This window comes from Coturnix japonica, chromosome 16 (genome assembly GCF_054131305.1).
Source record: "Coturnix japonica strain WE chromosome 16, WE-NBRP24, whole genome shotgun sequence".
Taxonomy (NCBI): domain Eukaryota; kingdom Metazoa; phylum Chordata; class Aves; order Galliformes; family Phasianidae; genus Coturnix; species Coturnix japonica.
In genome coordinates, this window is record NC_140678.1 from 191,844 (window position 1) to 206,260 (window position 14,417).

Consider the following 14,417-nt stretch of genomic DNA (forward strand, 5'->3'; position numbering starts at 1 on the left):
CAGCATTTCACACCTTCCATGTTAAAAGCAGCAACAATTCATGAAGCATTTTGAGAACATGACTCTTCCGGGGTTCCACCCCTCCAGCCATTGTTGATTTAGCCTTCAGAATTCCTTATCCTTGGGATATCTTCACAAGTTGTCCTCCTGGCCCTCTCCAGGGGGTCTGCCTATCCTGGAAGGAGGTCTCCCTGTTTACATTTTGTTGCAGACAAGGGCCCATGCAGGCTGGATTGTATTTAGTGGGGCTTTGGAACTGAAAACAATGTTGCTGTGATGGAGGAGGTCAGCAAACGCGCCTACCAACACTCTTGTTTGACCATGTTTGATCAAGTCCTGTTTCAGTGAGGGAGATGCTCCAGATGTCTGCCTTGTTTCTCAGCAAGGCAGACAGACCTCTTCCCTGCGCACCAAAGGCTGTCAGCAAACAGGCTGTGAGCACAGAGAATACATGAAGGACTTTGAGGAATCCAACCATAGAGGCTGAAATTTTTTTAAGAGAAAGATGAGACAAAACATTTCAGAACATATGGGTTTTTTTTGAGTGCTACATCATCATCCATCCATGCCTGTAAAAACCCTAGCAACCCCAAAAGTAGTTATGGAAACCTGGAAAGGAGCCAAGAGCTCTTGCTGGAAGCTTATCTTCCCCACCAAAATGTATGATGTCTGTGGCTATGGACATGGTATTGTCCTCATAAAATACAACAATAACAACAAAACAAGTATTGCTATTCACAGCACAGTGACAAGCCATAAAAAAAGGCACTGGAAATGTAAGAATATTTATTAAAATAGAACCATGTGTTTCACACAGTCCTGTCTTCATAAGGTTGTGAACATCACACTGATGTTTATGTTCTCCTCTGGTGTGTGAGGGGTTTTTTCCATCCCTGTGCCTGTTAATGATTATATAGAGGGTGTCTGAATGAAATCATGTCTCCAGTGAGTAGGACCAGGAAACTCTGTACACTCTGGGTGATATGCAGCTGCAAAAGAGACCATTCTTCAGAATGACCATGCTGGTGTATCTATGGAAAAGGCCAAAGAAACACAAGAGACTGGACTGAAAGAGGATGGTGAAAGAAAAGATTTCACAGTAAAAAAGAGAGGAGAAAATTGTCCTCTGTCTCATTACAGAGAATTCAAGTTCTGGACTAAGAGTCTTCCTTGGAGATGTGCTCCAAGGCTCATGTGATTCTGGAGCAATCTTCAACTCATCCAGTGAGGCTATGTATGATTCCATGGCTACATATGCATGGCTTAAGCACATTACCTTGTTGCTGAGTTTGGACCCACAGGAGATTCAAAAGGTCTGTGGTATCTCTGCCACCCCTTAGCTGTCACCACTCTTTCCAATCACAAAGACCAACTTCCTATTATTTTCTTTATTTAAGGCTCAATAAGTTCTAACATAAAAATCTAGACTGTCCTTTTTCCTAATGCCCAGGGCCAAAACTTCACATAAATAATATTGGTATGAGATGTGAGATGATATGATATACATAGGATACCCATGATATGCACAAGATACCTTCTGAGTCTGTGGTTATCTCCATTCCAGTTCCAACAATTTGGTGTCTTTGGGACTGCAGAATTGTTTGATGTCCTGAGCTATCACTACTATTTCACTCCCTACTTAAAAAGCTAGCACTTTGTTCAGATGCAGGGTCCATAACCTCTTGCCTTTCCATAACAATGTTTCAGTGTTCACCTTCCTGCTTGAATCAATGAGATACCAAACCAATTCATCTGGCTTTGAAAGCATGGACACTTGAGCACAATTTTTGCTTAATCACTGAGTCCTCATTGGAGGGTTATGGAAAAATGCCAAGTCTTCACTCTTGTTCTACTTGCATCCATTGCATATTGGCCTTTCATTGTGCAACTCTGAGAAAACCTGTTATTCTCCTATTAGACAGATGTAGGCAGTAACGTGATCCTCCTCCCTTTGCTTTCTACTCTTCTCACTGAACAAACTCATTTTACTCAGTCTCTCCTCATACATCATGTACTTCAACCCTCTTACAATTGAAAGTGGGAACTCTTGCCCTCTGTTCCCCTCCTGAACCTCTCCAGTCCCCGTGGGTTCATTCATTTGCTATGTCTCCTTGAGCCAACTGCCTACTTTGGGCTTGGACTGCGCACAATGTTAATGAGAATGTTTTTTGCTCTCTTTTTTTCCCCCCCTTTTTCTTTTTTCCTGAAAGGAAATAAAAGGATGTTCTCTCCCATGAGGAATGACTCCAAACTGTGCTTTGCTTATGCCTCAGCTCAAAACTCTGTGAGTGAGCTTGAGAGGCAAGCACAGAGCTCTGCTTCATCTTCAAGGTAAGCCAACTATTGATTTATCACATTGATACTTCTATAAAGTGAGTCATATGAATAGATATAATAGGTTTCCCTAAAACTATCGTTGTGGTTTTATTTCACTTGAAATTAATTCATGTGAAATGTGCAGATGTTGGCTGCACCACTGGGGAAGTACACTCATGCAGTGACTCACTGATTGCTGATGTCCCAGAGAAAATCCCCCTTTCTTTATCTGAAAATTGTTTTTAGGCTTTGTCTGGCAGATTCAAGTACTGAGTGTCTGGAAATCCTTCATACAGCACTGAGCAGTAGTTCCTGGGATCTGGGGGGTTGGTCCAGTGTTCCCCATCTGTTCTGATCTGGGGGGTTGGTCCAGTGTTCCCCATCTGTTCTGATACTGTTGCCAAGTTAAACTTCTGTGCTACAGATTGCACAAAAGAGAGAAAAGAACTACAAATGAAAAGGTTTGAAAGCGAGGGACTTGGAATTCAGACAAGGGAAAGGTGGGCCTCTTTGGGGCTAGTACAGACAGCTGCAGTGGGGACACGTCTCTACATTCAAACATCCGCTAGGAGAGTGTGGAGAGATGACCCCTCCAAGTCTGCAAATCCCCCACCCCACAAGTGGGGGCTGAATGCAGGCTCCAGCCCACCTGAGGGCAACAAGAAAGGTGCCTGTATCCCCAATTTGAATTTCACAGGAAATGGAAGGATCACCTTACTCCTGGCAGGAGAAAGATGCAATTTTCATTCTAAATCAGGCAGCTCCCATGTCAAAAGTTCCACAGTGAAATCCCACTGCACTCACTGCATGGCTTTTTATGAATAAAACCTTAATAAATGTCCAGTGCTTGATTTTTCACAGCAGACTTGCCTGGCTTTGATCTACACTTGCCTAGGCTCAGCATGGCTGCTGCTGCCTGCCAAGCTAAAGAGAAAAAAGTTACTTTCCTTAGGTTTAAATAAAAGTGTGTTTTTCTAAAATACCTTGGCTGTTGAGTTGTGTGTGATACATCATGCCTTAGTCCCATCCCTTCTCTCTCAATCCAGAGTGCACACTGAAACAATTTCCCTGTGGTTTCTCTCCTTGGTGGAGTCAAATTCCTAGAAAACAAAAGGAATGTTGCAACTGTGATCACAAGGTCCAAGACTGCAGATCTTACACACAGATGGGAGCCGTGCTCTGAGCAGAATGCTGATAGCGGCTTATCTCAGGTGGGTACCTTTCATTTGAGTCTTACTGTTGGCTCCAGCAAAGTAGATGAGTCTGTTCAGATCAATATGCATCCTAATTTCCACAGGAACATCACTGTCCTGTTACATAATGCTTCATGCAAAACTAAGGAATATTTGTACAGCCCTGGGAAAGGCAGAAAGCAGCAATGATCTGACTGTCTTTTGCCCACTCCGTCCCCAGCTCCACTGCCAATATCTCTCAGCCCTTCCACGGTCAGTTCTAAAATTCCTGTGACTGCCAATGGCAACCCCATCACAACCTGAACCTGACCCAACGCCATCCATATGTCTTTGAACCTAAAAGTCTCAGGTTTGCAGGTAGACAGTTAATCCAAATTTAACTCTTGTAACGCTGATAGAACCAGGGATGCATATAGCTAGCACTTATGTGGTGGGTCACAGCTCAGCTGCACTAGGGCTATCTCAAGCTCCATTCCTTCCAGGAGCACAGCTAAATTACTCTCACCTATGCTCCCACAGCTGATCTGACACTCACCTCAGCTGATTAATCAGAGGTTCAGGCTGTGAATACCAATTTCCCATACAGTAACCCAATAGGCAAAGTAAGTGCGCGTCCTGCTTTTGGAAATCAGTGAAACAAAGTACTGCTTTAACTATTAAAACACTTTTGGTTTTTGTTTTTAATTGCATGAACTGCAGCAGGATTTTGCAAATGCTGTGTGGGAACTGTGGGGTAATGGTAAGGTGGATGGCTGACATTACTGTCCTGCATATTTCTCCACAGGTTTGAATCCTCTCCTACCTTCTCTCACTGCTTCCAGCACCTGCAGTTGCTATCCTGACAGCAATTGTGTCATCGTACAAGAAGCAACATACACTAATTTTAGATTACCCTCCATGAAATAAAAAATGTTAAAGCTCCCATAACTCAGCCTTGTTGTATGTTATGTATTTTTGACATCCACTAATAATGACTGAATACATAATCTCCTGCATGTTTATGCAGAAATACAGGAAAGGAGTGTGATAATGTGTGACAGCAGAACTGACACTGGTGAGAGAAAGAAAAAGCCAGTTCCCTTCCTCTCATTACATGTTTATTCCTAACATCCCAATGCCATGCACTGCTCAGAGGAGGAGCCACCAGACAGCTGTCAAGTATTAAAAAATACTTAATACTTTAAAAATACTTAAAAATACTTAATTAATTAAAAAAGTTTTCTGTGGGTTTGATTTGGAAATCAAAAAGGCCAAACTATATATCTATAGATATCTAAATTATTATTATTATAGATATCTAAATTATTTTAGTCAGGCAGACAGCTGTAGTTAAAACAGCTTCTTCTGTACTTACCCTATAGAAACATTGCTACAGATAGACATGCTATGCAATTGATACTTATCTGTCTGCTGATCTTCATTCAAACAGAGATGCTCCATGTGGCTGTTTGAAACTACACAGGACAGCTGATTCTTGTTTAATTGCTAAGAGTAGCTTTCTGTGGGTTGGTTGGGGGTACATTTTACTATCTTACTTCCCCTCACACTGCAGTTTCTCCCTGGCAGTTTAGTGGACCGTGAAACAATTCAGTGGAGAAAAGCCAGCAGTTTCACCATGGCCACAGCCCCAGCTCTTGTTTCCCAGGGGGCTGGAACACAACCCAAAGCTGCCTAACTGAAAGATGACATTCCTCCAGTGCTGTCTCCCCTCCCATCCCCAGCTTGAGGCTTGCTATAAATTTATACTGGGCACAAACTCTAGAGGAAGATTACATGCTTAGATACTTGCTATGCCTTGGACCAGGTAGATCCAAGAATGGTTTGGGTGAACACACTGTTGTGCAGAAACAGTCAGCTACCCAGAGGGAAAACTGATGGGGAGCCAGACAAAACATACACAAGTGTTTGTAACTTCATGTGGCCAGCAACAACCATTTGATGGCAGGGAAATAAAGAACTGTTGGAGGCTTGAATGAGACTTTGAAGGAGATCTTGCTGCTATGTCTGAATCCTGGAACTTGCTGTGTCTTAATCAGATGCAGCTGTGCTGAAAAGCCTCAGTCTAGAAAATCAGAGACAGAGCTAAAAGCATCGTGTTCATAGGGATCTGAACACACTGAATGGATAAAATGCTTCTTAACCATTCATTGTGGAATGTAGAAAGAAAAAGTTTATTTCCCTTGCATGTCGGTCATTTGCAGGGCTGTGTCCAGCTGCAACCCTGAGAGAGAGACTTGATAGAAAGGAGAGCAAATGAACCTGGGAAATGTTAATTAAATGTGCTCACTCAGATTCATGTTACATCTGAGTTAACAGAGGAAATGGATTGAGAAGGATCGTGGCAGAGGTGAAACACAACACAGCATCTATTCCAAGGACAAAGAACAGTCCTCACTAGCCCAGATAAGCTAGACTGTGCGTCCAACTAAAACCTAACTGGAATTACAAATGCATTTCAAACAACAAACAAACAAACAAACAAAGATCTGTGGTTGAGTTTTCATCTACAAAAGAAATAAGAAAATTCCTCCAGCTTAGGATCTCCTGCTTTGGGCACTTGAAAGCCTACTTTTTAAAATATTCCATGGTCAAAAGTCACAGATATATTTCTGGAAACTTCTGTGAATATAAAAAAGACGCTGTGTGTACTTTTTGTGCCAAAATACCTTTAAATATCCAATACTCATGTAAACATTGTCATGAAGACAATGCAGGAGTTAGGAAGCCTTAGACTAGACTGGAACGACAAAAAGAATATTTTGCATCAGCAGTTGTCACCATCTTGCTGTCCTTTAGTGAGAGAAATGTCTTTTCTTTTGTTCCCACTGCTGTGCTGCTCAGTTTGAGGGCCCACTTCCACTCTGCTCAATCAGGTAAAGTTCACATTTATTTTAACAGGAGAAAGCATCATAGGATTAGGCCCAGGAAATAGTTTTTGTATCTTATTGATCTCTACAAGACGCTGCAGACTTGGTGGTAGAGCCGCATTCCTTGAAATGCTCCATTATTGGCTGCTTGTGAAAATGAAGTCTGCCTTTTCACTGTTAGTCTCCACAAGTTTGTTGTTAATTAGGCTGAGCATCATTCTGACTTCTATAAAGCTAGCAGGGGGTTGATTAGGAAAATTGAAAAGAACAAAGACGGCAGTGAGGAGAAGAGATGAAACTCCCTGTCAGCTTGGGTTTGCTTTGGAATTTCTGCACCCCTGTGAAATGAGCTGTGTTTGAGACCTCACCTGCTGCTTGTAGAAAGGTAACTGAGCTGAGCCACATGGCAGAACAATTTGGAAGCATCCTCATGTGCATGCTGTGTGTTTTGGGGTCCATTTGGTGCAGACTTATCTGAACACCTTTGACCTGACAAACAGCTTGATTTGAGGTTTCCAGGGAGACTTTGGCATGTCATCCATCCTCGCGTGGGGATTGTACTTCCTTCTGATGGTGTGCAGCGGCACAGAGCAGAGACAGTTCAAAGAGGAGGAGTAACATGTGCATTGTATTTTCTGTATAAAGAAAAGACAACAGAAATGGTTCCTAAGCAAGAGAAAGAGAAATGTTCTCTGCACAGAGCCAAAGAGCAGAATTAGACTCAGATCTGACATTCAAACAAAGGTTGTTGTACATTTATTATTTATTAACCTTGAGGAAGTGTTTGTAACTTCTAAGAATTTCTCTTTTGGAGCCATGGTATATTTTGAGTGTGAAGGTCCTAGGCTGTGTCATCTACCCTTCAAGTCCTCTGTCTTGCCTTGTTTTATACTAACCGTACAAGAGAACGATCAGCAAGGAAATTGTTTTACTTGAAACCTTTTTCTACTCATCTCAGCACAAGATTGCTTTTCAAAAAAGTGATGACGAATCAGTTCCAAGTTGAAAATGATTTTTTAATTCTATTTATTATATATATATATATATTTATTTTTTATCAAACGTTTTGATGTGAAGTCACTGTTACTAATGCCCTTCTGCCTCCTGCAGCTCCAGCCTAAATTTGGGACAAGGAGTCACTGCATCCAGCTGAACTGAATGTGCTCACTAATTAAGTGAGCCAAGGAGCCCTGCGCTCACGAGGAACGGCTAGGTGATAACCACGTCTGCATGCAAAAGCTAAATCCAACCTCCCCCCTCCCCGCCTCAGCCCCTCCTTGAAGTTAAAAACTTTTGGCTCAAGAATGCGGTAGGGTTGTCCTCCTGCTACTCCCACTCCTCCTGCACCCCTTCCTCCGCCGCAAGGCCCTCCCCCTGCTCAATTTGGATTAGGCTGTACCTTTTCTTCACTCCTTCAAGGGTGAGGGTTTTATTCCCTTCTTTTCTGCCCAGATCTCCACTAAACAAAGGAGCTCTGGGCACATCACCAGTTCCAGGACGTAAAGGTATTTAAACAGTTTCAGACTAAATCCAGACCTGCGTAGCTAAGATCTGATTTCTTTCTATCTGTAATTGACTTTGCAATTCTTTGTTTGCCTAACTGTATTTTGTTGTGTTTTGCACGTTTTTGGGGGTGTTAATTTAATTTGCACACTCAGAGACATGGTTTTTGAGATGTCTTTCCTGATTCCTTCCAAACTTGCAGCTAAGTTTTAAATTTGATTTAGTGGTTGACTCTCTCTTTGCTTTGTGAGTGTAATTCTTACAAGTGGTGCTTGATGGAATTTCTCAGAGCTCGAAGTAGTTTTTGAGCCTTTCTTAAAATTCTCTTTCGATGGTGTAAAATGACTTTTCCTTACTCTCAGTAAGAACTGTGTTAACGCTCTCACAGTATGTGTCTTTGCATTGATCATTTGTCATGCTTCTCGGTTCTCTGTGAGGAAATGAAGTTCCTTCAGTTTAAGTTTCTGCATGAAACCTGGAAACCTCTCGAAGTGTAAAAAATAATGTGTATATATATTTTAGTATGACTTCTTTTCCTTATGTGTGCCACCTATGAAGCTCTGGGAGAAAAGTAAATGCTCTCCCTTTTGTCCTGCTGAAGATAATCACATCCCAGGCTTCGGCACAGGCATGTGCAGCAAGGCAGCAGCAGAGCTAGCAGGGCTGCTGCAGGAAGGGCCGTTTCTTTGTCTCTGCCTTTGCTCCCTGCACTGCCTTTTCCTTCCCACTCCGTCGTTCTCATTCACTGCGTTTCATATATTAAAAGCCTGAAAAATGCATGCCCTCAAGAGCTGAGATTCCCACCTAGGACACTGCTCTGAAGCAGGGAGGGCGTATTATATTATTATTATCATTATTTTGGGTGTTCCTTTGTTAGTTGCTTTGTTTCTTTGTTTCTTTTTGGTTGTTCTTTTGTTTGTCTGGTTTTGGTTCAGGCTCGCTCTTTGCCTTGTCTGGGTTGATTGCTGTGGGACCGGGATAGAGCAGGAACGTGCTGCTGTGGGACAGCTGGGGGGAAGGGCAGGGGTAGTTGAGGGGCCCTGTCTGTCCCAGATATTTCCACTCTGGGTGGAGAGGGGAGGCCGGTGGGACCCCTCCCTGGAGGAGCACTCGTCGGAGTTCGGAGGGGAGAGCTGCCTGCTGGCCCTCCCCCGGCTGGGAGGAGGAAGGAAGGGACCCCTGCCCCGGAGCGCGGGGGTGGGAAGCAGAAGAGCTGAGCGCTCATTTCGACGTGCCAGCGCGGGGCCGGGAGATGTGGGGAATGGGAGGGGCAGCGCGGGCTGGCCGAGGAATACGAAGGCGTAGGATCGGGGGGTGCAGTCTGGGGCTCTCTGCGGTGCGTTCCGCACAGCCCCGGTCTTCTCTTTGCTCGCTCCTTGCACCCTCGTCCCGGGTCGTGCTCCCGGTGCTGGCGCGGCCCCGAGGACCGAAAGCGCTTCTCCTGGGGCTGGGTGGAGCAGGGAGTTGTGCCCCAGGGCTTTCTCCTGTGCTCTCAGTGCTGCATCCTACACAGGTGATGGTAAACACTGAAACAGCTTCTCCCGAGACAGTTGTGCCTCATAATCTCAGTGCTCCATGGCAGGAGGTGACACCCACCCCTCAGGTTGTGCAGAGCTGCCCTGTTGGTCCAGGGCAGAGTCCTCAGCGTGCTCGCAGGACCTCGTGTCTCCCTGTGTCTCTCCACATCTCTGCATCCCCGGGGAGGAAGCATGGCTCTCGTCATTGGGACTGGTCTATACAGGCTTGTATGGGGCAGAAAACCTCTTGGGGCTGCCTTGGTGTGATTCAGGGCAAAACCCTGATGGTGGGCTCTCCTTGATGTGTATGCTCAGGTGCAGGCATGTAGCCCATGACAGCTGGCCCGGCTGTGTTCACCCCAAGGTGTGTTGGCAGCTGCAGGCTCTGCTCCTACATACCTCCCATCATGCCCAGCCCTCCACTTTTTTCTCTGTCCCTTCACCATCATGGAAATCAGGCTTAGCTTAATCCAGAATCTTGAATCTTGGAGACCATTTGGTTCCTAGCTCTTGGGAAAGGAGGACTTCGGCAATGATACGGTGGGGAATGACATTGTGAGCATGTTTTCTGCAGGTACAAGGAGCCACACTCAGTATGACTGTATGACCTCACTGTATTAACTCTGGGGAGAGGCAGCCTGGGGTAGACAGTAATTTTAAAAATGTGAAAGCCCTTGAGAATACTTTTTTGTTTCTCTTTCTTCTGTCTTTTCTTCTAGAAAGAAAACAGCAGGAAGACACCTTGGCATTTAAGGGCTATTGTGAAAATCCATCTTCCACCAAGGCAGCAGGGACCCTCCAGCTGGAAGAAGATTTCAGAGCAGCCAGGAATCGTGGAATCTGTGCCATCATGGGGGTATTGTGGCTGGCCAGGTTCATACTGGGATGTACAGCAATTTTGTATTTGAAACAAGCCCGGGGTCAATATGAAGGGGACTTGCAGACAGACAGATTTGCAGGCTATGAGGAAAGACAGCCAGCACACAGAGTGAGAAGAAGAGGCCAAGACACTTTACGAGGGTATGTTTAATGTTCATTTCTATTTTATAAAGCAGAATTTGGTTTATTATTATAGCACATAGTAACATGCCTACAGAAGTGCTTTCTGCCTTTTCCTTGAGCTTGGGAGGGAATCTGCTTTGCAGACATAAGGTAGGAGGACAGCTCTTGCCAAGGGGAACAGCAAAGCAGGCAAAGAACCCAGACTGCTATGTGAACAGAGTGCTGTGCACTGAGCTACTCTGCTTTGATCAGTGGATCACAGCAATTTGGGGCTCATGCAAGAGTACTGTGAGGAGTCATCAACATCTTGCCTGCAGGTGGAAGGAATTCTGGGCATCTACTTGAAGGATGTCTCTGGCTGGTCTTTCCATCATCAGTGAGGATGTTGTTGACTGGGGTTGCAACCCAGGAGTCACCCTCTGTCATGCTGCCAGTTGATGTTGTGGCTTATGCTGTTGGCTGCTTTTACACTGATAGTTGTTCTCTCTGCTATTGCTAATGGGTGAGTGTACACGCTAAGTCATCTGTTGTGAAGTAAAGCTGGGGCTTGTGGCCTCATCTGTAGAAAAATTGGTATGAGAGCTGAATCAGTGAGGATTTTCTACTTGAGCAGGGAGACAGGGCTCAGTTAAAGAATACTGAAGCTTGTGCTGGAGCTCTCAAGATGGTTCCTGGCCTAGAATTGATTCTGGGTTATTTTAAGTCTGCCTGGCTGTAGTTCTTGGAAAGTGTTCCTATGTTAGTGGGCAGAAACTGAGCAGAACGTGATACACGCGCGAAGTTTGGAGTGTGCCAGAGTCCTCCAGAACTTGCTCGGGAATGCTTCTTGAATGGGATGAAGTGCCATGCTCTCAGTCCAGACAGTCAAATGTGCATGTTTGGGCTAAGGCTGGGACCCAGAGCTTGGCAGTAGAGCTGCAGCAGGCAGGGTCACAGTGCTTGCAACATTTGCTCATGGAATTCAAAAGTGTGTAGCTGCTTGTTTCTGTTATGGTGGATTTGGAAATGATGGACAACAGCTGTCCTAGGGGTTTGGTCTTCTCAAAACCAGCTACCTAAAGTGGTCATTAGCTCACTCACAGAGAAGGGCTACCCTGCGTATCTTCCAATAAAATCTAAAAGGAATTATACTGTGATCCTTTCAGGTATCTTTGAGTGCATTCAGATAAAATATTCTAAATCTTCATGATTAAAGGGCTGAAGGACATTTCTTGCAAAAGATAGCATGACAGTCTGCCAGACCAGATGCTGTGGCTGCCCAGGGCTAGAGGAGATTGATCACAATTTTCGTAATGCAGATAGAAAGAAATGGAGTTAGTTCATGTGTTCATTGATTATCCTGTCTTATGTAGCCCTGTGAAGAAGAAGGAAGGGCAAAGCATAGAAATGGTATTTCCATCTGAGGGAAGGTCACTAGACACCAGTGATCTTATGAAACTCAGGGACTTAGGAAACCAGACACTGTTTTCAAAAATGACTTAGAGCTTAAATTTTCCTGATTTTTGGTGGGCCTGAAGCATTCAAATGCCATACACATTAAAAAATAGAGCCTGAGGTCCCAAGTTATAAGTGACTTCTGAAAACTTTTCTCTGAAGCCTCAGACATTGGTTGGCCAACACTGCAGTAAAGCAATACTAAATTATCTGTTATGTAAGCAACCGAAGGCCACACAGTAAGTTTGAGGCAGGATCAGGACCAGGTCCGAAGTGTCTGGCTCCAAATCCCCTGCTGAGAGTTAAGGACCACACCACTGGCTCTTTGGTTTTTCCTCTGCTTTCCTAATGCCCTCTGAAGCAATTGCTGTAGGAAGAGAAAAAGCTCCACTGGGATATGTGCAAGATCTTTTTAAAGACATCTCAGCAAATATAAATTAAGGTAGCTGAAGATTCATTGTTTCTTGGCTCCTGGGAGGGCAGTCTGTTGTTAGGGAGAGAATGATGGTGGGCAATGCAGGGAGCACTGCCAGAGCACAGTGGCTGGGCTTGTGCCTTAGGCACTTGCCATGCTCTGTGCCAAGTGACCCTGAAAGTCTCCCGTGTTCTGTGTCCAAATCTCTCCTTCAGGATTTCCAGCCCATCAGTTATCTATCTGTTTAAAGTCTCCTTTTTTTTTTACAATCATACAAACAACCTGAGATGAGAAATCTATTGAAGAATGATGTTTCAAGTAGTGTTCTCCTGGTCTGAGAATACAGCAACAGATGTCACCAACTGTGCTGGTATAGGTGGGGCTGTCAACCAGTGAAAGTCATCCCCTATAGACTTACAGACTCGTTGCTTTTGTAGATTCCCTGATCCAGTTCTGTCTAGAAACAAATGTTTGAGCATCTTCCCTGATCTGTCTAACCACATTTATTACCCTTCTTTGGGACAGTCAGAGAAGTCATAATCTAAGGTTTGGTTTACTCGCAGGCTAATGCTGTAGTAGCAAAATAAATGAATGAACATTACATTTTATTACTGGAAATGGTAGTTTTTCTCTTTTTTTTTTTTCTTTTCTTTTTTTAAATCTTAGTTTGATATTATTTTATATTGTAGGTATGTAGGTGGCATATCTTGACTTCTGGAATCATCTATCCTACAAATCGACACCTCAAACATTTTGTTTGATTTAAATTTGGGCAGGAAATTAGGATCTCTCCTGAACTGGACAAAGAAATGTGACCCAGGTGTCTTCCACTTCTTTCCAGCTTGCCATACGGGGAAATGTTTAGCAGCTCTAGAGGAATCAAATATGCAAGCATGTCTTTGGTGTTCCTTCCTACTGCTGCATGTAACACACATACCTACTGTATGAGTAATTCCCCATGGGTTTCCCAGGAAAACCTTGCGTAAATCCAAACAACGCTGCATATCTACTCTGCTTTGGTGCCCAGAGGCTTTATATGAAGCCATAGTCAATTAGTATGTAGGTCACTTCAAAAGTAATGCCTCCCATTTATTTCCATCGAAACAAGATACAGAGAGCACAAAAACACTACTTGACAGAGCAAATTCTCAGCTACAAAATGCTGTTTTTTTCAGTGTAGTCAGCACCATTAGCTGTGCATTTTCACCAGTGATGAACAAGAGCTGCACGCTGGACTTGTACAAATCTGCACCAGTGAAGGTGACCCACTGTTTCTGTTGCCACTGCTGAAATGCAGGGTTATGTATGGTTCTATTAGAAAATGGTGCTGCGTTCTCTTCCCAGTCTCCTTTAGGAAAGGAAAAGTATGAAATAAATGCAAAGAATGAAATAAATTCAAGTAAACAAGTGTATTATTCACCAGTGCCTTTACAAATAATGAAATAACATGGAGCAATAAATCACAGCCAAAGCTGTGATTTAATCTGCCCTTAAATCCATTAAAGTAGAGGCAATTAAGAATCACTGTCTCCTGGAAGGAGCAGCACTGACAAATCCATTTGTGAAGTAGGATTTGAATAGGATTATTAGTTTAATGAACTACTGAACAGTTTCCAAGAGCAAGAATGTGTTTAACAATGGGGAAAGAAAAGATGATTAGTCTGCAGCCAGCTGAGCTGTTTGCTGGCAGTGTGATTTCCTGTAAGTTCATGGCTGCCTATTTTTTTTCAAGTCAGAATAAAGGCTTAGCTATAGCCTGACTTTAAACAAAACTAATTATGTGAAGCCCATTAATTAGAAAATGGCCACTGCAATTGAGAAGATGGATGAAGATGAAATGTTTTGGAAAGAAGGACATGCATCCATGCATCATACCTCTTCTATTGCTCTGATCTGCACAAAAAGGCAGAGAGACACCTCAGTGTGTTGTGGGAAATGGAGAGGAAGGGCACACTGTAACTGCAGAAGATGGAAGGAATTGGTGGGGTATGGATAAGCTGAACTCCTCACACATCCCAGCTTGGAAGTTCAGGTACAATGTTTGTGGGGGGAGGTTCAGGCTGATTCTGTGCTCTGACGGCCAGTTAAATTGAAGTTGATGCTGTGATGATGTTTAATGTTAGAGGGAGTTGGGCACAGTGTAGACCAGCTTTGCTGCTCTTCCAATTCA

General features: G+C 43.8%; 1 protein-coding gene and 1 long non-coding RNA gene across 2 annotated transcripts in view; both read left to right on the plus strand.

Moving 5' to 3' along the window:
• Positions 1–1,871: 1,871 nt before the first annotated feature.
• Positions 1,872–4,436, plus strand: LOC107325365 (uncharacterized). Its single transcript, XR_001559668.3, has 3 exons — positions 1,872–2,331; positions 3,363–3,527; positions 4,294–4,436. It is a non-coding gene; the product is annotated as an uncharacterized LOC107325365 (long non-coding RNA).
• Positions 4,437–7,701: 3,265 nt separating this feature from the next.
• The window catches only part of LOC107325586 (fibrillin-2), a 61,735-nt gene continuing 55,019 nt past the window's right edge, over positions 7,702–14,417 (plus strand). The window contains exons 1-2 of the mRNA XM_015886618.3: positions 7,702–7,881; positions 10,116–10,416. Coding sequence (XP_015742104.3) covers positions 10,247–10,416 — 170 coding nt within the window. The 5' untranslated portion in view covers positions 7,702–7,881; positions 10,116–10,246. The remainder of the gene's footprint in view (positions 7,882–10,115; positions 10,417–14,417) is intronic.